Source organism: Centruroides vittatus, unplaced genomic scaffold (assembly GCF_030686945.1).
Source record: "Centruroides vittatus isolate TY-2023 unplaced genomic scaffold, ASM3068694v2 contig_193, whole genome shotgun sequence".
Classification (NCBI taxonomy): domain Eukaryota; kingdom Metazoa; phylum Arthropoda; class Arachnida; order Scorpiones; family Buthidae; genus Centruroides; species Centruroides vittatus.
Window position 1 is genome coordinate 38,152 of NW_027121185.1, and position 23,192 is coordinate 61,343.

The window sequence follows — 23,192 nt, forward strand, 5'->3', positions numbered from 1 at the left end:
ACGCGAGTAAAAATATTCATAAAAATTTTTAGTCGCATCAGAAGTTCTTAAGTTTTTCTATTTTTCAAACCTAAGAATTCCCAAATTATAGGAGTGGATTAATAAATAACCAGCCAAAAGCAACAGCACAGATGATAAACATTATATTTTAACATAAATTACCCCAATTGCACAGACACTTAGCCCACTGTGATATAAGCCTACTTATGTCTCCTTCAAAGAATGTAGTATAATACCGGCGGAGCCAATCGAGGACCACAGCTTGCATTTCGGCGTGAGGTAAATCGCATGCCTTTAAGTGCTTTTTTCGGTTCTCCAAAACATGAAAGTCGCAAGGCGACAGATCAGAGAACTATTTAAAGGAATGCTCAAGCATATCCCTTCCAAACTGCTGTAGCAGATCCTATGTCCTTCCGGACGTGTGTACAGTGGGTACCATATTTCCCTGAAATGCAAATGTTTGTACACAATTGTGTGTACTGTACAGTACATTACCGAAACTTAATCCTGCTGCAGTTGCAATGTTTTGGAACGTTATCCGTCTGTTTGCGAGCACGCGGTCTTCTACCATTTGCACATTTTGTGGTATAGCTGCTTGTTGCGGACGTCCCGATTGTTGTCTGTCCTTCATGCTCGTCAGTTCTTCCCAAAATTTTTTTGCCTATATCTTAACCTGGGCAAGAATTAGGGTGTATGGACGATACATCTGTTGCATTCACTGATGAATTGCAGTAAGTCCACAACCTTCAGCGGCTAGGAACTGGTTTCACCATGTTTGGACGCTTCCAATTTCCACCACGATCACGCGAACAAATGCCGGAGTTTAGGTTTTATTCGATTAAGGCAACGCGACAATTATACGATCTGTCAAGCGGAATGCCTCCCGGGAGGATTTTTAAAGAAAACTGGCCCTTATTTAAGAATTACTGACATGAAGAAAACCCGAAAAACTCCACGTGGCCAGTCCGTTGGCTAGGTACAAACCCACGACTAACTACTACTAGTGTTCAGTGGTTTTATCCACTCGGCCACTAGTGAACATAAATGCCGGAGGCTACGGATATTTGCCTTATATGGGGATGTACTGTATCTTTCGTGCAGTGTACATTCGCTTGCAAATTTACTGCTTCACTGGCGCTTATTGATTCATCCATATAGAAATAAGATTAACGCGGCATTTTGTTACGCAAATTTATATTTGTATATTTTTTAAACCTTTTCCATCCTACCGTCATTAAAAAGCTTTTTTGGAAAGTCGATCAGCACCACACTGGGACGGCCGGATGATGAGGGACGGGACCAGACATATCAGGACGGATCGCCCGCGAAGAATTCCTGGATTTGATCGCGGGTCCTCGAGAGCGGCGATCCGAACGTCGACAAATTCGTCTTATAAAAATATATTGTATATTTTTATAGCCCTACAGAAAAGATTGTCTCGTAGCATAGAAAAAGTATCCTGACAGAAGCACTTAGAATTCTAGAAGTGATTAAATTAAGAAATGAAAAAGGAATCCAGGATTGCAGCTTAACTAATCTTGGCAAGAATTTCTGAGTTACTAAACATGGCTCTGAAAAGGTTGAGCAACTTCAGGACATCCAAATAAAATTTTCAAAAAATTGAAAATAAGCTCAAATATTTAAAATTTTAAATAACTTTTAGCACAGTTCAAACCTAGTGTAATATGTATTCGCTATTACATAATATTACTGTTAATTTTTAATTTTATTCTTTCTGAATAATTTTGATGTGCAATTATAATAATTGTTGAAATTTATAGTCAATAATTTTACATCTATCAGTTTTTTCGATTATCTCTGACAAAAACAGTATATGACACATTTGTTTTGCTACTTTCGGGCTATTTTAAATTTATTTACCCGTGAAAGTATAATAGTAATTTGGCATCAGAAGCACGTTGGAAATCACGTGGATCTATGAGTCTGAAAGTGTGTACGAGTCTAAAATTATAGTAAAAAATGAGTAAGAAAAATGGATTTCGTAGAAAAGCTACTAAAGGTTCAAATAAGAATTTGGGAAAAGGCCAGAGTAGTAGCTCTAATCCTAAAACAAAAAAATTTAGGAATATGGCCAAAAGAGGATTAGGAAAAGGTAGATTCAACTTTAATTTATATACGTTTAAAACTTTGTTTTTTTGCTAATTTTGCATTACTATTATAAGATATTGTATATAATAATATCTAATTGCCATTAATTTATTTAAAGTAAAACTTTGCTACCCCCAGCGCGAGCATAAAAGTCGGTTAATGTTACCTATGGTAGCGAACATTGCGGTTCGTCTCTGAAACAATGGGGATGCACGTTCTAACCTAACCTAACCTATTCTAATAATGAGGAAGCTAGATGTCGAACCATGAAACCTCCATCACTATAGTAATTTAAATCATAAATACAGTCAAACCTGTTTTTATGCGGTCTTTTTTTGTGCGATTTTTTATATGTGCGGTATAGTTGGCGACTAGTCTCGTGCGATTTGTCATGTCTCTCGTTGACTTATTATAGCTAAATAAACTTATTATAGCATAGATGAACTTATTATAGTAATATTATTGCATGAATATGCGAAAAATGAAATAATTTATTTTTTAAGTCAACAAAACACCATCTGGGAACCTATTCTGAGTAGTATCGTTGAGCTAACGAATACGAAAAAACCAGTTTCTATCGGAACCACGTGATTCGCGTTTAATCAATCGTTAAAATGCTATTCCGAGCCGTACGTTTCGTTTTCGGTTCCGATAGCCACATGCGATAACTAAGCTTTTGTTATCGGTCACTCTGGAGCTGCCGTTAGGAACGTAACGAAAGTGAAAACAACATGGCGTCTATTGGTATAAGAATAATTTTTCTTCACGACCAATTGGAGACAGAGTTAATAAGCTATGTTATTGTATTGCTTAAAAATAATTACTTTAACTGTTTACGAATATTGTATGAATAATGTAATTGCTGTCTTGTTAAAATTTAAAGCAAGTAGCTATAGCATGAACATTATTTCTGAAATAGGTTTTATTCGCATATGTATAAATTAAAATGATAGTCATATATTTATATTCAAAGCTATCAGTTACTTTTCGTCATCTTTCTGGATGTTTTTGTGAGCCGACTCCATCGGAATTCAGACGGTCGGCTATTTCTTGCCACAATTTCTGGCGATCTTTTACGGTAAAGGAAGCATCTAACTTCCCTGACATTAATTTCGAGTTGTCTTCCATAAAATTAACGAGCATCTCGGACTGGCGACTTGTAGTTCGCTGGCTTCGTTGTCTTTTTTTCGACATTTTCAAACAAAACTATTTCACTAGCACTGATACACGACAAAGCTAAAACCACGTGCTTTGCTTAGAAAACGGTGGGTTGCAGTCACATGACAAAAATACAATGTTAACTAAACTGTGATTGGTTAAAGCGCAATAGCTATCGATAGCATGGAACCCAGACGCATCTCGACCGACTACCCATAGCAAAACCCACTTAACGGGGAGCACAGAATAGCGATTTGGCTAAGGTTCGTTAACTGCCTTTTGCTAAGGAGACTTATTGAATGCCTCGTGTATCGCTCTTGTTCAGTTATCGGAAGAGCTCACAATAGGTCCCCTGGACAAAAATATGTAAAACAGACGATAGACAAGACAATGCAGTCAAGTGCTGACATCTATTGTCAATAAATTCTATTTCGTATGGTTTTGAGTTATTTTCTATATGAGACTTTTTTTATGCGGTCCCTATTGACGGCATAAAATTAATATTTTTTAAATTGTGTTGCAAAAACTATTTTTTTATAGGGCAAGATTCTAGGTCCGAATGACGTGGGGGGCAAATTGTCGACCCCCCTGGGGAAGCAAAAAAGTCAAAGGAACCATACCTGTATATGTGCGCGTTCGCGAGATATAGCCCTTGAAAGTTGCACCTACGTCATGTGGGTTCGCGGGCAAAAAAGCCGGGTCATGTGACCCAATATTTTTTTTCGATTTTTCCACCTCTCAGTGTTTAAAAAAAAGCATGTCCCCCTTTTCTAGCCCCGCGCGCGCGCCTTTCCCTCCTGTCTGCGCCGCCGCCGCCGCCGTCTCTCCCTCACACGCGGCCCGCGGGCCAAGTCTCCCGCCTGCAGCCGTCCGGAGTTGCCATCTGTTGCCTGTAAATACAAGTATTTATTATTATTACACCTCTTATCTGAGCGGGGACTCGAACCCCTGTCCCGGCAGGCGTCACTCCACTTCTCTATGCACCCACCCGCCAGGTAGCTGTGCCAGAACCTATTCGGAACTCATATTTCAGGCATGCAAGCCCAAGGAACGCACTGCGCATGACGGGCCGTCCACGTGGCCCCCGCCTCCGCCAGAGATACAGCGCGCCCGACCACGTGGCCCCACCTCTGCCGCGAAGTTAAAGCGAGCCCCTCGCGCGGCCAATGGCGAGCCGGCTGCGGGTCACGTGACCGTGGCGCGGCCTACCGAAGTTTTATAAGCCCATAGGCCACCTTCGGGCATTTTCGGCCAGTGTTTGTCACCTCCATAGTCAGGAGTGCAATTCAGTAAATGTTCAATAGTTGTGATATTCGAGGCAACGGAAGAAGAAGTAATGGTACGTGTTGACAACTTTCAAAATCCGAAACTACGTAATTTACTTTACTTCTTCCCAATACTAAAGTCTTTTGATAACGTACAAACTCGAGTGTGGATTAAGTGAACGAATCAGACAATCGTTGCGAAACGATTCCGAATGAGACGAAAAGGGGGCTCCCGCAAGTTGTGTATCATTTCGGTATTTCCCTAAAGTTTTCTGAATAATATCACAATAATTTGGAGCAAGTTCTGCACCTGTGAGGTAACAACAGCATCATTCAGTGACAGAGCAGACTGTTTTAGATGATGCATGGAAACTCAGTTAATGTTACTTATGGTAGCAAACATGGCGGCTCATCTCTGAAACAGTGGGGATGCACGTTCTAACTTATTTTAATAAATTACCCCTATTTAATAATTTGGTTGGCAATAATTGTGGTAATTTATTAGAATAGGCTAGGTTAGAACGTGCGTCCCCATGGTTTCAGAGATGAGCTGCCATATTCGCTACCATAGGTAACATTAACCAGAAACCCGTTCTGTGATATCGTAAAAGCCATGGTCGAGTGATGTGAATTGCTTTCCTCTTTACATAAACTTTTCAGTATAACCGATCTCAGCGTAACGAAGCCTTCTACCGTTTAAGTCACGATAATCCTTACATAATTGTCCAACGGTTATGTTCGAGGGACAGGAAATCGACAGCGAAGGCACGATTTGTTTCGTTTCTAGTAAAAGATTGTTGATTCCGCTCATTTTCGATCTTGTATTTCGTAAACCATTAATTATCGTGTCACCATCCCATAATCTCTACATAAAAACTTTTCCTTGTGTGAAGACTGCAAAGAGCAATGGTTTTCAAAAATCAAATGTCCAGAATGAGATGATAACACTTGTTGGAGCTGCTTTTAATCTCATACTTGGTATTGGCTCGTGACAACTGTCTAAGTGATTTACTTTTACTTTCTCCACATATGTTATCAAAAGACTTAGTTTAAAGACTTGTTTAAAAGAAATATATATATTTCTAAAAGACTTTGTTACTTCTTTGAAGAAGTAAAGTAAATGATATTGTTTCGGAATTTTTAAATTGTCAATTTGTAATCACATAGCAATGTAATGTCAAATTCGCTTTCATTGTCTTGATTATCACAATGAATGAAGTCAGGACATAGTTACTGTACTTCCAAATATTGCGTTATTTTATAGATCATCCAGAACATGTGAAACTGATTTCAGTTTGGTGACACATTCTGTCTTCATCTGATCTGTTGAAAGCATTGCTCTCTGCAGCTTTGAGTGTTAACACAAGGAGAAGTTTATATGTAGTGATTGCCTTTTCATTCGTACTTCGATTACAGCTTTCCTGTGCATCAAGGTTTCCGGTTTTGACCATTCACAACCCGGAAGTTGAAGTGTAATCGATGGTTTAGAGAATGTAAGGTCGAAAGTGAGAGAAATGAACGATCTGTTCTTAGAAACGAAACAAATCGTGCCTTCGCTGTCGATCTCCTGTCCCTTGAACATAACTGTTGGACAATTATGTAAGGATTATCGTGATTTAAACGGTAGAAGGCTTCCTTATGCTGAGATAGGTTATAAGACTGCTGAGGATTTCGTTAAAAGCTTGAACGACGAATGAATGGATGCCTAACCTCAACGAACATGAATTAGGACTTGTTTTAATCGTAGCTTGAAAAGTTTGGCGGCGAAGGTTTACATGTGACGATCGATCGATGTTTCTGTCTTTGCCAACATGTCTGCATCATCTGTATACGTGTTTTTTCTGATTACAGTACCCGTGCACGAGGGTGACGAAGAGAAATGGCAGGGGAAAGACGACTGCCCAGTGAACGGCAAAGCTTCTGTGTGTGTGTGTGTGTGTATATATATATATATATATATGGTGCGCGTTACTGAAAGATACTTGTATGCGAAACCTGGATTATATGCGATTGTTCGGACACGATCTTCGTTGTCGCCGACCCCTCCGGGACATAGCTGAGAAGATGGCGCGGCGGCAGCGATCGGCGATCTCACCCGTTCTACACAAGATCGGAAACAGGTAGTGAGAGGAGGAGACTGTCGAAGGTGAGTGCAGGATCTGTTTTCTTGGCCTTTTCAGTAGTTAGAGCGTGTTAGAGATAGCACGAAATAGAAGAAGCGCTCTCTGTTTACATAGGAGCGGCGTCGGAGAAAGCGTTGCCTAATTAGTCTTGTTAATCGGGCTTTTCTTTGGTCATTGTCGACGAGTGTCATTAGAATAGGGCTTGCTGGCCATTAAACGCGCGACAGGCTTAGCGGAGAGAGCGGCGCGAGTCCCTACGGCACTCCCCGAAAGTGGCAGTCGAGAGCTGGCACCCTTGTGTTTAGGGGGTTTTTAGGAGTCTCTAGTAAGTTGTAACAAAAAGCGTTCGAAACACAAATTTTAGTTGTACTTGTGAAAATTTTCACTTTTTAAATTTTACCCCATTTTTGAGGGTCTCGAAAAGTTCACATATAGTCATTTTGGGGGCCTAGTATCTCGCAAAGGCGCTCGTACACCCATGGTTCATTAGACGTTTTTTGTTCCTATCAGTATGCTCTACAGCTCTGTTAAAGTCCCAACCACGTCCTTCAGACCTAGAATTGTATCTTTTATAGCCACTCATGAAGTTTCATGCGATTTTTTTTTTTTAGGCGGTCCCTATCCACTGCATAAAAACAGGTTTGACTGTATGTTTTAAAAAACTGCAACAATGTTTTAACAATTTTAACTGTAAATATGTAATTTTAAACAAAATGTATAAGTATCAACATAACACAAAGAAATTCCCGGATGTCATGCCGACGGATGAGAGGCCTTTGCCCGAAATGCATATCGGAAAAGATTCGGAAATAAAGATGATGTAAAAATGCCTTGTGTCCATTAATACACCTAGTTGTGAGGAAAAAACAAATAAAAGACACGGTCTTGGAATACATAACCTATTCTAACAATTTGGTTGGCAGTAATTATGGTAATTTATTAGAATAGGTGTAGAACGTGCGTCCCCACTGTTTCAGAGACAAGCCACCATGTTTGCTACCATAGATAACATTAACCTAAAAGTCAAAGGAACCATACCTGTATGGGCGAGCCTTTGCAAGATATAGCCCTGTAAAAAATCATATACATTATTTCCAGTCACAAAAGTATGGAAATGGTTAGTAAGTTTCGAAGCGGTTACAGGAGCTTGCTTCGCTCATGCCTCCCCACATCTCCCATCCCCCAATTCTAGAATCTTACCAGCTGGCTGTTAAACATGTGATAGGCTTAGCAGAGAGACTGTCGATTGCACTCCCCAAAATGGCAGTTGAGTGGTGGTGATCACGTGCTTCACAGCGTGCAATCACAGCTTCTCTACTTAGGGTCAGATTAGCTTCTGTAATGTGTGAATATAACTACATTTTAAAACAATGGAATATTTTTTTTTCAGCTGGTATTACAGCACTTATATTAAAAATGATAATGTTACAAATGTGAAACAATGCAATAAATAGGTTTTCCTTTCTTTCATGTTTCTTCTCTATTTCTTTCAAAAATCAGCTCATTATTGTATATAGTTCTTTTAAAATTAAATTTCACTTTCTTACCTGCCGTTTCAAAATAATGGAATATTAGTAACTACATTTTAAAATAATAGAATATTTTTATTTCACTTTATATTCAACTTTTATATATTAATAGGCCTATATTAATGTTAGCTTGTTGAAAAAGTAAAGCTCTGCAAAAACATCTAAGTAAAGGAAAGTTTTGAAAGTTATGGCCTAAGAATAGTGGAAGCAGATTTGATGGTAAGGCTCAACATGTGAATAAAGTACACATTACACAGACTACAACTACAGGAAGTTTTGAATGAAGCAATGTCATCATGATAATAAATAGGAAAAATAGACATTGGCACAGAAAAAGACTTCAAGCTCTACTTTGTGCCTTAAAATTGTTGCACGTACTTTAATTTGGCCGAATGTTAGAAGATCTTTAAGCAGAATCGGTGAAAGAAGTTTGGGGCAATGGGTTTATGAATTAATAAAAGCAGATAAAATCAGGTGAGGGGACAGAGTATCCGAGTTTCCTGATAGTTAAGCATGTCCTTGTAAATATCACATTTATAGAACAGTAACAGTAAAGCAAAAATACTTCTTTGGATACTATACTTAAATTATACTTACTATACTACATTAAATAACCATCCCACAAAAAAAAACCTTAAAATGCAGGATACTTTTCAATCCAATATTGAAAATAAAAATTATTGTACTGTACCTTAAATTACTATAAGAAACTTTGCTACTTAAAAATAAATACAGCATTGAAATCTTTTACACGTGTTTTTTATTTCTCTAAATGTTATTGCTTAAATACTTTTCTTCTTTAAAAAAGTTACCCAGTTTGAGACAGGTTTCCATGATCGATGATTGAGTTTGAAGACCAATGATTTAGGAAATTCTGTCATGTCTCATGAACATGAATGTATTGTTTAAATATGCTATTACCTGTGTTGTTATCTAATATAGAGGAATTTGTCATGAATTTTTAGATCAAGGTATATCAAACTATAGGAAGTGATCTATCCGTTTTGCTGTGAATTATATAATGACATATAAGCAACATTTTGTAATAGTCAAATTATCATATGATATTTTTAATTTTTTGACAAAGGTTGGAGTTGTTCATTTAGTTTATATTTCGTTTATGTTCTTGAACATGTTAAGATTTTTTTTCTTTATAATAGATATCATATCTTGATTAACAGACATCTTGATATCATGTAAATGCTAATTCACAACTCCTTGTCATCATTCAAATATTCTGAATCAATTATCTAATTACAGGAAATATTGAAATATCTGTTTAATTCATCATCATCATCAACCCTGGGCTCGTTGCCCATTGGTATCTGATGCCTTTTCCATTATTTTTTTCCATTTCTCTCTATCCATTGTCGATTTTTCTCAATTTCTGTACATTTGCTCCACACCCCTTCTTCAAGTTATTAATATGGTCTGCCTCTTTTGTTGAATCCATCCATAATACCTTAGACTAAAGTCTTAATTTTTCTGTTTTCATTCATTCTTGTGATGTGTCCAAACAGTTGGAAGTTTTCATTGTATAATTTTTTGTAAGATATTCTTTTTCATATATATCCCATTATCTGTTCAATTGAATTCGTCTAATTGATGATAACATAAAATGTGAATCGGCAGTAATTAAAATACAAACCTTTTTAGATCAACAAAAAGTTTTTAACATTTCTTTTGATATGTATATTTCTTCATTTATATTTGATCAAATATAAAGGGAGGACTTTAGTGGCAGGTCTTTCATTTGGCAGAAAACTTTTTGAGTAGACTAGAGTGAAATAATATGGGTCTACTCAAAAAGTTTTGAGTAGACCCATATTACAGGTTGTTATATAATAAGACTTATAAATGTAAGCAATAAAAGAATGGTATAATTTAGAAGATTGAGATTTTGTATAGAATTTTATTTTATTTTTTTTTTGTGATAGAAATATAAAATTTCTGCCACAAAAAAAATTCGTATGACATTTATTATGTAAGATTAAAATATGATAATTTTATATGTGCTACTAATATTTACATTTTTGTATTGTCTATAATTATTCAAATGAATTCATTTTTCTGCTTTTGTTTCTTCAGACAAAAGCAGTCTAACTTTGCAAGCTTTACAACATCATAATCAAGTATATAATAAAGTTTCTAATGATAATATGGATGTAAATGACGATACAAAGAGTTTGGGTGTGGAATCCTTTGCCTCGATGTGGTCAGAATGTTCAAATGTGTGTTTTGATAGGTAAATACAGTTTTAATTTTTAAAAATTTTATTAGATAATTTTATAAATTTTACATTTTAATAATGATATTTTAGGCTTTTAAGAAATTGGCAATCAAGTTCTGCTCTTCACAAAGAAATGCTAAGTGTTCTTGCTGCTGTGACAGAGATAATTAAATTTAATGGTGGAAAAGAAACCGAAACAGAGTACTTTGCTGCATTGGTAATATTCTGTTACCTTTGTTAACTTTTTTCACCAAAGTATTAAATAATATATCAACTAAATGAACAATTAATTTTTAGGTAACAGCTTTAGAAACTGCTGAGACAGATGAAAGTGTAACAGCAATTTTATCATTGTTGACATTGGTTATGAAAAGGTAAATATTTTATGTCATTAAAATTAAACTGGATAATTAACTAATTTTGTAATAGATTTAAATTACATTATTAAAAATTAAAAGTCATTTATATATATATATATACTAGTGACCTGGCCACATGTTGTGGCTCAAAATGTATCTATTATAAATGTATAACACTTCCCCCGTGGGGGGAAAACGCAAAAAACCGCATGTAAAATAGTATAATAGAAGCAGAGTTTTTCATGGTAAGCCTTAATCCCGTCCATCTCCCCCCAGTAGGGGGAATTTCGACATGTATATTATATAAAAACACATGCGTATTCGAATGCAACGTTGTGTCAAAATTTCAAAGGAATCGGTAGGAACAAACGAACGTTATATTTTATTTATATAGATAGATAGAAAATGATCTGCTTCGGTCCATTCTCACAGAAAAGCATAATGCCTCACAGAAAAGCAAACTTAGGTCGTCGGAAGTTAGCGCCATCTGTTGGACATAAAAGCCGTAATCCATATATAAATATATTTTTGAAAGGGGGGAAATGGTGGTCTTCACATATGCCACAAACCTTCGCGGGAGTGTATTAAACAACTTTCCGAAGTTTTATGGCAATCGGATAAATGGTGTGGTAATGCATGAAGGACAAACACACACACAGACAGACATACATTCGTTTTTATATATATAGATAGATATATTTACAGTATGTATGTATGTACAAAAGTATGTAATGCCATTTTTCTCTAAATATGTTTTATTGAATAAATGAATTCTAAACACAATGTCTTCTGCTGCAAAAAAAATATTGTGGCAATAGTGATGCTGTAAGTAGCTGTATTTTGAAGTTGAATTTATGTGCAAGTCATAGTGTTTTAAGTGTCAAAGTGCAAATCACATGACTTTTAGCACTTAAAATGCTATAGCTTATGTTCACATCATTTTGTTATTCCAGAGAGTTTATAACATAATGAGTTTTTTACCATTTTATTGTAAAATTGAATGAATTCCTTCAAAACTTGAAGGAATTCATTCACTAGAAAAAGTGTTTATTATTATTATTATTATTATTATTATATCTTTTAATAATGTAAAAGCCAGAAAACAAACTTTTTGGCATTTTTTCAACATTATGGTATTATATTCTTCATATATAAATTTTAGATTGTTAATATTATTTTAATGTAATAATCAGTAATAATAATAATAAATTAAATACATTGATACATTCAAATAAAAACTTGCAGCCAAAGCACATCAACTCAAATGTTAAAAAATTTGCTCTGTACAAAAAACAACAAAATGAATTATTTACAAACAATAAAAAACTCTTCTACAGGCAAATTAATACCAAATTCACTACTGATTCCCAGCACAATGGCATGCCAAATGAAGAACTCACAAATTATTGGTCTACTGCTGTCAAGCACAATGCTGATGCAGACTGGATCAAAGAGGAGAGCAAAAACATGCAGGACATACTTGGTATGCATTGTATTGAAATAAATACATAAGAGATCCATTGCACAATGTAGAAAGCACACAACTGGACAGCACCTGGTGTATATAACATTCACAAGTTCTGGTACAAAAAATTCACATCTCTGCACTAGAAACTACCTAAACATTTAACTCATATCATCAACAATCCACATGACATGCCAATTTTTCTCACACGAGGTATCACCTACGTGAAACCAAAAACATCACCACCAAAGATCCTGCACAGTACAGACCAATTGTCTTCCAACACTTTGCAAGTTTGTTACATCTTGCATGCAGGCATATTGATGAACATGATATTCTTACAGAACAACAGAAAGGCTGCTGTAGAAATCACAAAGATTGCAAAGAACACCTACTCATTGTCTCTGTTATCCTACAACAAGTTCATAAGCAACACAGAAACATACACATGGCATACATTGATTACAGAGAAGCATTTGACAGTGTCCCACACACTTCACATCTATAAAATCCATCCCTAACTCATTAGTTTTCTTGGTTCTACCATGCTTCACTGGAGAACAACATTACATCTTAACCTCCATAACACTTACATAAAAACAAATTAAACATACATTAAGCATGGACTTTTTCAAGGAGATTCCTTCAGTCCTCTTTGGTTTTGCCTTGCACTTAATAATTTGAAATCATGATTATTTTGTTTCTTGAATTTTAAACTAACAAAGATTTCCTGTATGGATTTTCTTTAAAATGCCAACAAATTTAAATATATTTAATTTCTATAAGTTAAGAATGGTTATTACTAAAGCAAAAATGTTTCTCGAAACAATCTTTATTCATTACATTTTGGTATAATAGCTGTTATTTGTTGTTTTGTTTAAATTCTTAAAGTAAGCTTCTAAAATATATAAATTTATATTTTCACGAAAATTGAAATGAATTATATATTATTTTCTTCTTTTATAAATTGTCAAATAATAAATTATATTATTGAAAAGTTTTATTTGTTTTATTGCATATTTCACTTTTCAAAATATTAACATGAAATATAAGGTATCCCTCATACAACATGGCACTTCTACAACACTGTTTTGCTCAAACATGGTTCAAAATTGGGGAAATCCCCCATACAACATGGTTTTTGGTTTTTGCTCTAACATGACTTTGGAAATCCTCTGTACAAAATTTTACAATTTTTAAGTGTAAACTCCATTATTCTATTTTTTTCGTTTTTTATTCAAGTAAGCATGTATATTGTCTCAAATTTGCCTATGGAGTTTAGAATATTGAAATTTTCAATGTTTTGTGCCTTTTGTCAGGTTTACTTTAATGAAAACTGATAGTGCACTTTTTTTCTTTCTTGCCCTGGCTTTCTTATCGACCAAGTATCATTGTCATTGCTTTCTGACTTTAGCCACTGTTGCTTCAGACTTTAAGATTGTCACTGTGTTTTCTTTTTATACATTAATCTTTGTATTTAATAAAGTTTATTTAAACATTTTTAGGTAAGTGCTATTAAACTTTTTTAACCGTATTTATTATTTACCTATGAATGATTACTTTATTAGGCTTAGTAAACACTAATGTGTTGTGTTACAAAGACAAACAATTAACTACCTAGATATTACAATAACAAGATTAAAACAACATCTCGAATATAGAATATTCAAAAATCCGAGCTCCGACCAAGTAACAATCGGATACCAATCAAAAATGCTGTCGTGCGTCAAGTACAATGTATATAAAATGGAATATGACAAAATCATAAACTGGACAAGCCAAGAAGCACATATATACGACGACCTTGTGGAATTAAGAAAGAAATCTCTCCTAGCAGGATTCCCGCAGAGATTACTAAACCGATGAGAAACCAGACTTAATAACCCAAGAACCCTATGTAAAAATAAACAAGTAACTAAAACAAAAAAAAATTTATTAAGTTTCCTTATATTAAAGGCCTATATGAACAAATCAACACAGAAATAGAAAGAATAAACTACAAATTAGCACCATCGTATTAAAAAATGGAGAACAAACTGTTAACCTCGAACCCGAAGAAAAACCGGCAAATACCGACCGAAGCCCAAGGTGTAGTACAGTGGTGCGCAAACTTTTTTCGACTGCAACCCCTTTTGTAGAAAGAAAATTTTTGGCGACCCCTAGAGATAAATGTTCACAAATACAATGTATATTTCACGCATTTCTTTCGTTTCATCAAATAAAAACATCATCATATCTGACTTGTATTAATTTTATTTATAATTTTAAGAAAATACTTTTTGTATAACATAAAAATCAGTAAATTGCCCTTTAATGAGATGTATGTGGCTGCAAGTTTCTAATTATCTCATTGATGTTTGGATGTATGTTGCTAATTGCAATTCGCATATCATCTTCAGGGTTTAAACGCGAGCGGTATTTAGTTTTTATTGAAACTAGTTTGCTAAATCCAGTTTCACATAAATACGTTGATGCAAATTGTATTAAAACCCTGATGGCATTCTTGCATAAAACGAGATATTGCTTTTCCACGGATAGCCAAAATTTTTGGCAAGGCTGAGTCTTAAATTGATTTCGAAGAGTATAATCACTAATTAAATCTATCAATTGCTCTTTCTCACTAATTTGAAGAGTTGAACTGCATATGTCGTAGGAAAATGGATCACGAATCCAACCAAGATCGTTTTCAGGAAAATCCTTGAATCTTCTCGAAAAATTTTCCTTTAAATTTTCAATGTGATTGGAAATGATGTTTTTAAATGTAAATATATCTATATTATTTTCCTTGATAAAATCGTTAAAGCAAGGGAACATGTCGGTGTTGTTTTTATTCAGTTCAGTTTGCCAGAGACTAAGCTTATTCTTAAAAGCTTGAATTTTACTGGCTGAAGTTATGATAGTTGAATTCTCACCCTGCAAGCTCAAATTTAAGTCGTTAAGTTTTTCGAAAATATCAACTAAATAGCTCAGCTTCCCTAGCCAAACTTCATTGATATAATAACTTGCCAATCTATGTTTCTTTTCAATTAAAAACATGTACACTTTATTTCTCAAATCAAATATCCGTCGTAGTATTTTCCCACGTGAAAGCCATCTGACTTCGGTGTGTAACAGTAATCTCTCATACGTTGAGCCCATCTCATTGCAAAGTATTGAAAAGAGACGGCTGTTGAGGCTGTTGCATTTAACCCCTTCCGCTGCGCTTTTTTTTTTAAATTTTTTGAATTAATTATGTTTAATTACATTAAAAAATATTAAAAACGAAAAAAAAACGAAAGAAATGTGTTAATTTTGAAGAAAACACTTCAAAGTACAATTTCCTTTTTCTCGCCTTAGCGCGAAACTTGACACTGATGAGTCATTGTTTACACAGCTGGATGACCTTGAGAACAGCTGGTGTCGTGTTTCGCGGGACATTCTCATGAAACTCTCGGGAGGAGAAGGGTAAAAAGTAGGGTGAATACTAGATGGCGGGATATTTCAAAACTTTTTTTTAAAATTACGATTTTAATTGAAATTTCCGACCCCCCCGACTTAATTAAACGTAATTATAAAAAAATCTATTAATTAAAAAAATTAAAAAACTATCGGATGTTGTTTTTTACATCAGAAAATAGCTTTAAATAACTTTACCGAAGTAAAATCGGTGCGCTAGAAGTTTAGAAGGATAAATAAAGTTCTATAAAAAAATCCCATAAAAAAACAATTAAGCGTTAATTGCCCATCATTAAGGGTTAATTAAAATCGCAATAAAATTTTTTCGCGCGGGAAAAAATTTTTCAAAAAATTTGGGGACTGAAAATACATCCGAAAGTCCAAAAAAACATTTTTTTTTCGCCGATTTTTTTTCTCCGAGGGTCTAAAACACCATTTTCTGTGTAACGCTATGTAAACCGATCGAACTCAGTTCGATTGCGGGTACGAAGGGGTTAATGTTGTTAATTGAACTAATAGCGTCTTGTAATATGTTGTGCAACTCTTCATCCATATCTTTTGCAACAAGAGCTTGCCGATGAATCATACAGTGATTAAATACCATATGAGGCGCCACTTTCTGAATTAAGCCTCTGAGCCCTTTATTCGAACCTGTTAATGCTACAGCACCATCAGTACAAACCGCAACACAGTTTGCCCAGGTAAGGGACTTTGCTTCAAAATATTCATTTATTACTTCAAATATTTTTTCTCCAGTTGTTTTTCCTTCCAAACTTTTGCAACATAAAAACGTTTCTGTTATATCTTCATTAAAAATAAACCTAACGTAAATAATTAGTTGTGACATTTTAGTAATATCGGTAGTCTTGTCCAGTTGTAAAGCAAATACAGATGAATTTTGTATGCGTTTTATGACTTCTGACTCGATATTTCGTGACATTTCAGAAATCCGCTGAGACACGGTATCTCTTGATAATGGTATTGTTTTTAGTTCATTTCCATATTTATCGCCATGCATAATTGATGTCATCTTGGTTGCTGCAGGAAGGATAAGGGATTCTCAAATTGTATGGGGTTTCATTGTTTTTCCTATTAGATAAGAAACTTCTAAAGAAGCTCGTAATGCTTTCTGAGGTATTGTTGTAAATTTCTTTAAATGTGCACTTTGAATTTTCAGATTTTCAGCTCGTCTTTGAAAAAAATCGGCATGTTTATTTTGAAGTTCTTTATGTTTAGTTTCCAGGTGCCTTTTTAATTTAGCTGGTTTCATGCTCTTATTTGCTAATTTTTCGTTGCAAATGACACATATCGGGCGTTCTTCATCACCAACAACACAAAATGTAAAACCATACTTAATAAAATCCTCGTTGTATTTTCTTATTTTTTTAGATAGGGCATTTAGTTCAGTATTTTGCGACTCCTCATCAGTATTTGTTCGTTTGTTAGCTGAAGATGTACCTGGTGTACGTATTACCCATTTATCCATTATGAAGATAGGGGTTAAATTTTTTTAACTAAAACAAATAATATATTTTTTTATCATTTTTTTTCGAGAAATTCAATAAAATTAACAGAGATCTTTTTCTAATGATAGTACATACCTGATAACAGAGAGTAGTAAAGCCCGATAAAAATATACAAAATCATAATTACACAACGTCACATGAAAAAACTCGAGGAGAAACTAAAACAATTGCAGGCCAACTGCTACATGCTACAACTTTACATGGAAACGCGCAGTAAAACATTCAGTGATAATTTTTGTTCGTTTGGTTGGCCTTTGAGGATTGTGGCTTTGTTCCTTTGTTTGGCTTGGTATGCTTAATGCTTTACTTATCTTATCTCTTCTTTTATGGCTTGGTTGGCCTTGGCTTGGTACGCATGTCTACAAGATGACTACCACAGCTCTTGATTACCACTCCATCTTGTACGGCACGCATGCTCAGTGCGCACCGTTCGACACAGTACGTATAACATCAATACGTCGGACAAATAGGCGCTTTTTAGTAAAACTGGCGAATTACCGCAAAGAGGGCGACATCTACTGGAGTGAAAAACTTGCGTCTTCACACTTTACATACATTACGCATTACGGTCAAAGAAAGAGCGGACAGCGTGAAATTGCAATTAAACAGTGAGTGACGGCACTTCACTCTTTATATGTACACTGTATGGTATGCAGCATGCAGGCATAATGCATTTCATAAAAATTTGGCAACCCCCAAAAAACTTCTGGCGACCCCCCAGTTTGCGCACCGTGGGTGTAGTATACAAAATTCCGTGTACCTGCAAAAACAAAAAAATATTACATAGGAGAAACAAAAAAAAAAGTAAAAACTAGACTGAAAGAACATATAGCAGACCTAAAATACAATAGAATAAATTTTGCATTTTACGAACATTGTACTTTATACAGCTGTAATATAGACAAAGATAACATAGAAATACTACATAAAGAAAAATTAATATACAACAGGAAGTTTAAGGAAACCATAGAAATCATAAAAAGTAGAGACAGTATAAATAAAAACTTAAGTCTTAAAATAAATGAAAACTGGCTCAATATATTATAAATTAAAAATTTCTGGAAAAAGCAATCTTTCAAAAAATAAGTCTGCAGACCAGAGCACAAGGTGGCGAATGTCATACAAGGCAACAATAACCATACCAGTGCAAACGTCAAAAAAGGGGTGGAAGGGAAGAAGGGGGCGGAAACAGTTCAAAAATTTTTTACAGTCAAAGAATTTTTTAAATTGTAATGTATACTGGTTTATCCACAAAAGGATTAATACAGTTTTACAAGATTTTAAATTATAAAAAGTATAACCAACAAGTACATCAATCTATCATTTGTATACTCAATTTTTGTGTTCTCTCTACTGTAATAGTTAAAATATATACTGCATTATAGTTGAAGAGGGGCAAAGCCCGAAACGTGTACAAGACAACGTACCGTATCGACTAAACCGAATAAAGAAATTTGATGGAAAACTTGCCAAGTGTCTTTGTAACACAACACAACACTAGTGTTTGCTAAGCCTAAATTATAGAGAGAGAGACTGTTTCATCAAACAAATCATCAGATTACTTTATTCATAAAAATGATGAACAAAATACAGTGGTATCTCAGTATTTGAATAGTTCCCAACTTGAACAACTAGGTATTTGAACATAGATTCTGGGAAAAAATCACTCAGTATTCTAGAACAAATTTTCAATTAATAATTTGTCATCCATAAAAAGAAATGAAGAGATTGCTGATGTTTTTGATCAAGATTGACAAAAAAGCTCATTTAACTAAAATTAATATTAATGCATCATACAGTATGTTTTAATTGTGGTTGTTAGTTAATTGTTGATTGAAAATGAGTTATTGATTGCTTTTATAAACATATTTCTCTTAATAACAAAAAAGAATAGTATATTTTTGTTAACTTTTGGAATTTAACCCCATGTTTTGTATTAGTTCTTTGTTTCATATTGCACAGATTTGAATAGCATGCACTTTTTTGGAACGTAACTACTGTGTTATATGAGAGATACCTATACAGTAAAAGCTTGATGTAACAGACCATCATGAGACTGAAAAAATTGATCCATTATAATGAAAGACCATTTTATCACGATACTCATTACAGTAGAGCATCGATTATCCGACCCCCGATTAACCGACTTATCGGTTAACCGACTGCGTTCTAGTCGGCTAATTCAAATGTCCGCTAGTGATGTGGCGCTACAATATTTGGTCATGTCTTGGCTACTTTAATATTATTTTTGTTAAATTTTTGCATGTTTTAGCTGGCAGCACTGGCTCGACCATGAAAGGGAGGCTAGTATTTAAACCAGGCCTAATACACTATACTAATAATGTATTTTTTCATACTTTTCGGTTATCCGACTTTTTAGTTATCCGACCAACCCCAGTCCCCAATTAAGTCGGATAATCGATGCTCTACTGTATTACAGACTCGTCTATTATATCGAAAGGTATTTTACTATACAGTAGAATCGCATTACAATGGATCTTGATCACACTGGTTTTCAACTTCAGGATAAGTGCCACCTGCGTCAAAATTGTATACACGAAAAAAATTACTGTTAGATTAAAGTGTTTGCTAGATGAAGAGTAAAAAGGTTATACTTTTCGTAATTTAAAATTTTACCCTACTCTGCAGCCTAAATTATATAACAGGGATACTATAAGACATTTTACTTTTCTTGTTACATTCCTGGCTGGTTATAACAGATTTCATGACTGTTATATATAACAGACATATATGGTGATCCAGCAAAAAAATGACCTCCCCCACAGGTTTTCATATTTTTGGACTCGGGACACCTCGAAATGTCGAGAAATGCAAAAAAAAAATCAGATTCGTTTTTTTCCTGTACGTATGGATGATAAAGTGTGGGGGTGCAATTTTGTTCACCCTGTTTGAACTTAATAACTCACCTGCTTTTTGTCAAAAATTTCTGAAATTTTGCAGGGAGGTTTGTTTATTAGGGAGATTGATGCTATTAAATTTTGGTTGTTAAAGGTCAAGAGATTGGGTAGATAATGGAGATCATATGTATCTCCAGTAGAGTTGGACTTAATGACTATTTTACTCGTTATTAGCATTTACAATTTTTTATAAAATTCATTCCTCAAAATTAAGCTTTTTGCCATTTTATAATAATTAAAAACAAAAAAGTTTTTTTTAATAAAATACGATAACAGATGATGCTACCAAAATTTTAAATGTTCCGGGAAAGTCGAACGACTCGTTTCTGGTTTATTTTTTCCCGCTTTCCAAATGTTTTTACTGTATTACAGTATATTTAGCATAAGAATAACTATAAAATGAGATTACTAAATACAAATACTGTTAAACTCTTATTTAGAATCTCAGTTTAACCAGCCCGATGACATACAACCTCGGTTTGCCTTTTAGTAATATAATGTATCAGATTTTAATGGAGTTGTTTGACCAGCTATGAAATTCCACCAAATCGAATGTGGCACTAAATGAAAGAATATCAAACAATAACAATTGTATATAGTAATGAGGTCTACGCACAAATTTGAGTTTGAAGGTAACATAATATGAAAATAATAACGCGATTTGCAATGCTAAAGCAAACATTTAGTAATTCAAAGACATTTATGAGTTCCCTGGTCAATATTTATTGGTGCTTTGTGAGGGTAGCACCATAAAGGAGTGTATGTAGCAAGTTTTCACTACAGTTTATTTTATTTTTTGATATTGTTAGAAATATGAAAATGATCAAACACTTATCAGATGAATAGTATATGGTAATTTGAATTTTGCATATTCTTATTTTATGTAAAAAGTTCTAAATTAATTCAAAATGTGTATATTTTTCTTTCCAGAGTTACTCCTTCAGTGTTGAAATTAAAGTTCTCGGAAACATCTAAAACTCTTATTACCTTACTAGAAAAATGTGAGAATACTGTCCATCAGGCTATTGTTCGTGGTGTGAGTACTATTTAATGAAGTAATATAACTCATAAATTTCCCAATTTTAAAGTTTGTTTTTAGTATTGCATAATGTTGGATTTTATTTCTTTCATAAATTATTTAAATTTATATAGAGCATTTATGCAGTGATTGTATGTGCTGTAAGTATTGTACAATTAGAGTTTTTATTAATTGTTTTTGTTGTTTTTATCAATTATTATATAAGAAACCAGTACCAAACCTTATTACTAATCAAATATTCACACCACATATATCAATTGTTTTTGTTGTTTTTAGAAGAAATCATTTACAACTTATCCAAGCAAGTTTCTGTAAGCGAACTTGCCCTGGTTTCTAAATAAAAAACAGAAATTTCTGCTTTTTATTTAGAAAACCAAGACAAGTTTGGTATGCTAAGGAAAATGTGCCCCTTGATGTAGAAATTTTGTGGGTATTTATTTGCACATTTTCAAAAATTGAGTTTTTATCTAAAGTATAACATAGCATGCACTTGGAAGTGAACTACTATTTTTGAGTAATAAGCAAATTTCTGAACTTGTCTTTCATGCAGGGCAAGTTTATAGCTTACTTTAAAAACACAGCAAAATAAATTTATTAAACTCAGTTTTTTTGCAAAAAAAAAAAAAAAGTATCATTTGCTTCAATGTTGATGCAATTCTACCAGGGGCAATTCTACATATGCCCCTGGCAAAGATCAACTATTCGTATGTTTCCAAATATCTTCCATTGTAGTGTATGCAAATAGTGTCTTTATCATCATTTTCTGTCTCTGTAGTACAACTCAGTTCTGTTTTTATGTAGGTTTTTTTTTTGTGTGATTTTGATATAATATGGTCTGGAAAAAATTCATTTTATATGATTTGTTTTGATTTAACACATTTCAATAAATTTACCTTTTTAAAAATCTTTATTTGATTTTAATTCTAAGAAAAAAAAAATGTTTTTACTTTTTTCTGTGGACACCAAAGGGTCTTTTAATTGTACTACTCGTTGTGAGTTTAACCATGCCTACGGTTATCGGGTAGTAAGTGATAAGGCTCGACATATCTGGGACAGATCTCCAAAACATTCCTGAGATTTTCAATCACCTGGATTTAATCTTGGGTGTCCAGAGCAGTAGACTGATGCCTTAACTGCCTGGCCATTCAACCGTTGATTAAGGTCAACTTTTTTCAGGGATGGATTATGAAAATAGTATTGTTACATTGTCCATAACATTGCAGATTTTTTTTTTGCATTGTGCTATGTTGCAAGAATATTACTCTATAATCTGAGGGACAGATGCGTGAATATTTTGTATCATGGCAGAGTTGATTTTGAGTCTTCCAATAAACTCTATAAAGATATAATATAATATTATATTCTATAATATAATAGAATATAATTGTATGTTAACATTCACTGAGTTTTGTAAATTTAATTAAAATTAGGTAATAATGCAGAATACAATGTTTAATCTCAATAGACATTAAACTGACATTAGTTTTTTGCTACAGTATAAGTATGCTAAAATATATGCATAGGCCCTACTTTACAATGAAAAATACACCAGGCTGTAAATACAAATCATGTTAAGAACACCAATGACTGAAGCATTAATGCTTCAGTCATTTTGTTAACTAACTAATCAATTTTTATTTCACTAGTGTGAGGAAATGCAGTTACTGTTAATTCAAACCATTGATGTTCAATTATGAATTTGCACACACAGTTAGCATATTATTTAAATGATTTGCACTTATTATTGCCCTCATTCTTGACATCATAATTCTGAGCGATGAAAATAATTGTTCTATGCTAACTCTGTCGACATGGCTACTAGGGAAACTTGCTTCAAAAGGCTTGAAGACAGGCTCTGTCACTGAACTATGTTCATTTCCTGTGGCACCCTTTTTATTTGATTGAGCCCCTGGAGTGTAGTCTTTATTCTATCTTCATATGGCATATCTCTGGCAATTTCTGCTCTTTCATCTCTTGCTGCTTGCAAAGCCTTAAAATTTGATAGACTGGTATCTTCTAGGGTAGTAACCGCATCA

The 23,192-nt window shown here is 34.1% G+C and overlaps 1 protein-coding gene across 1 annotated transcript in view; it reads left to right on the plus strand.

Annotated features, from left to right (window-relative positions):
- The first annotated feature begins 1,895 nt into the window (after positions 1 to 1,895).
- LOC136970395 (RRP12-like protein) overlaps positions 1,896 to 23,192 on the plus strand; it is a 53,400-nt gene continuing 32,103 nt past the window's right edge. The window contains exons 1-5 of the mRNA XM_067264835.1: positions 1,896 to 2,113; positions 10,273 to 10,429; positions 10,505 to 10,631; positions 10,712 to 10,788; positions 21,048 to 21,153. Coding sequence (XP_067120936.1) covers positions 1,981 to 2,113; positions 10,273 to 10,429; positions 10,505 to 10,631; positions 10,712 to 10,788; positions 21,048 to 21,153 — 600 coding nt within the window. The 5' untranslated portion in view covers positions 1,896 to 1,980. The remainder of the gene's footprint in view (positions 2,114 to 10,272; positions 10,430 to 10,504; positions 10,632 to 10,711; positions 10,789 to 21,047; positions 21,154 to 23,192) is intronic.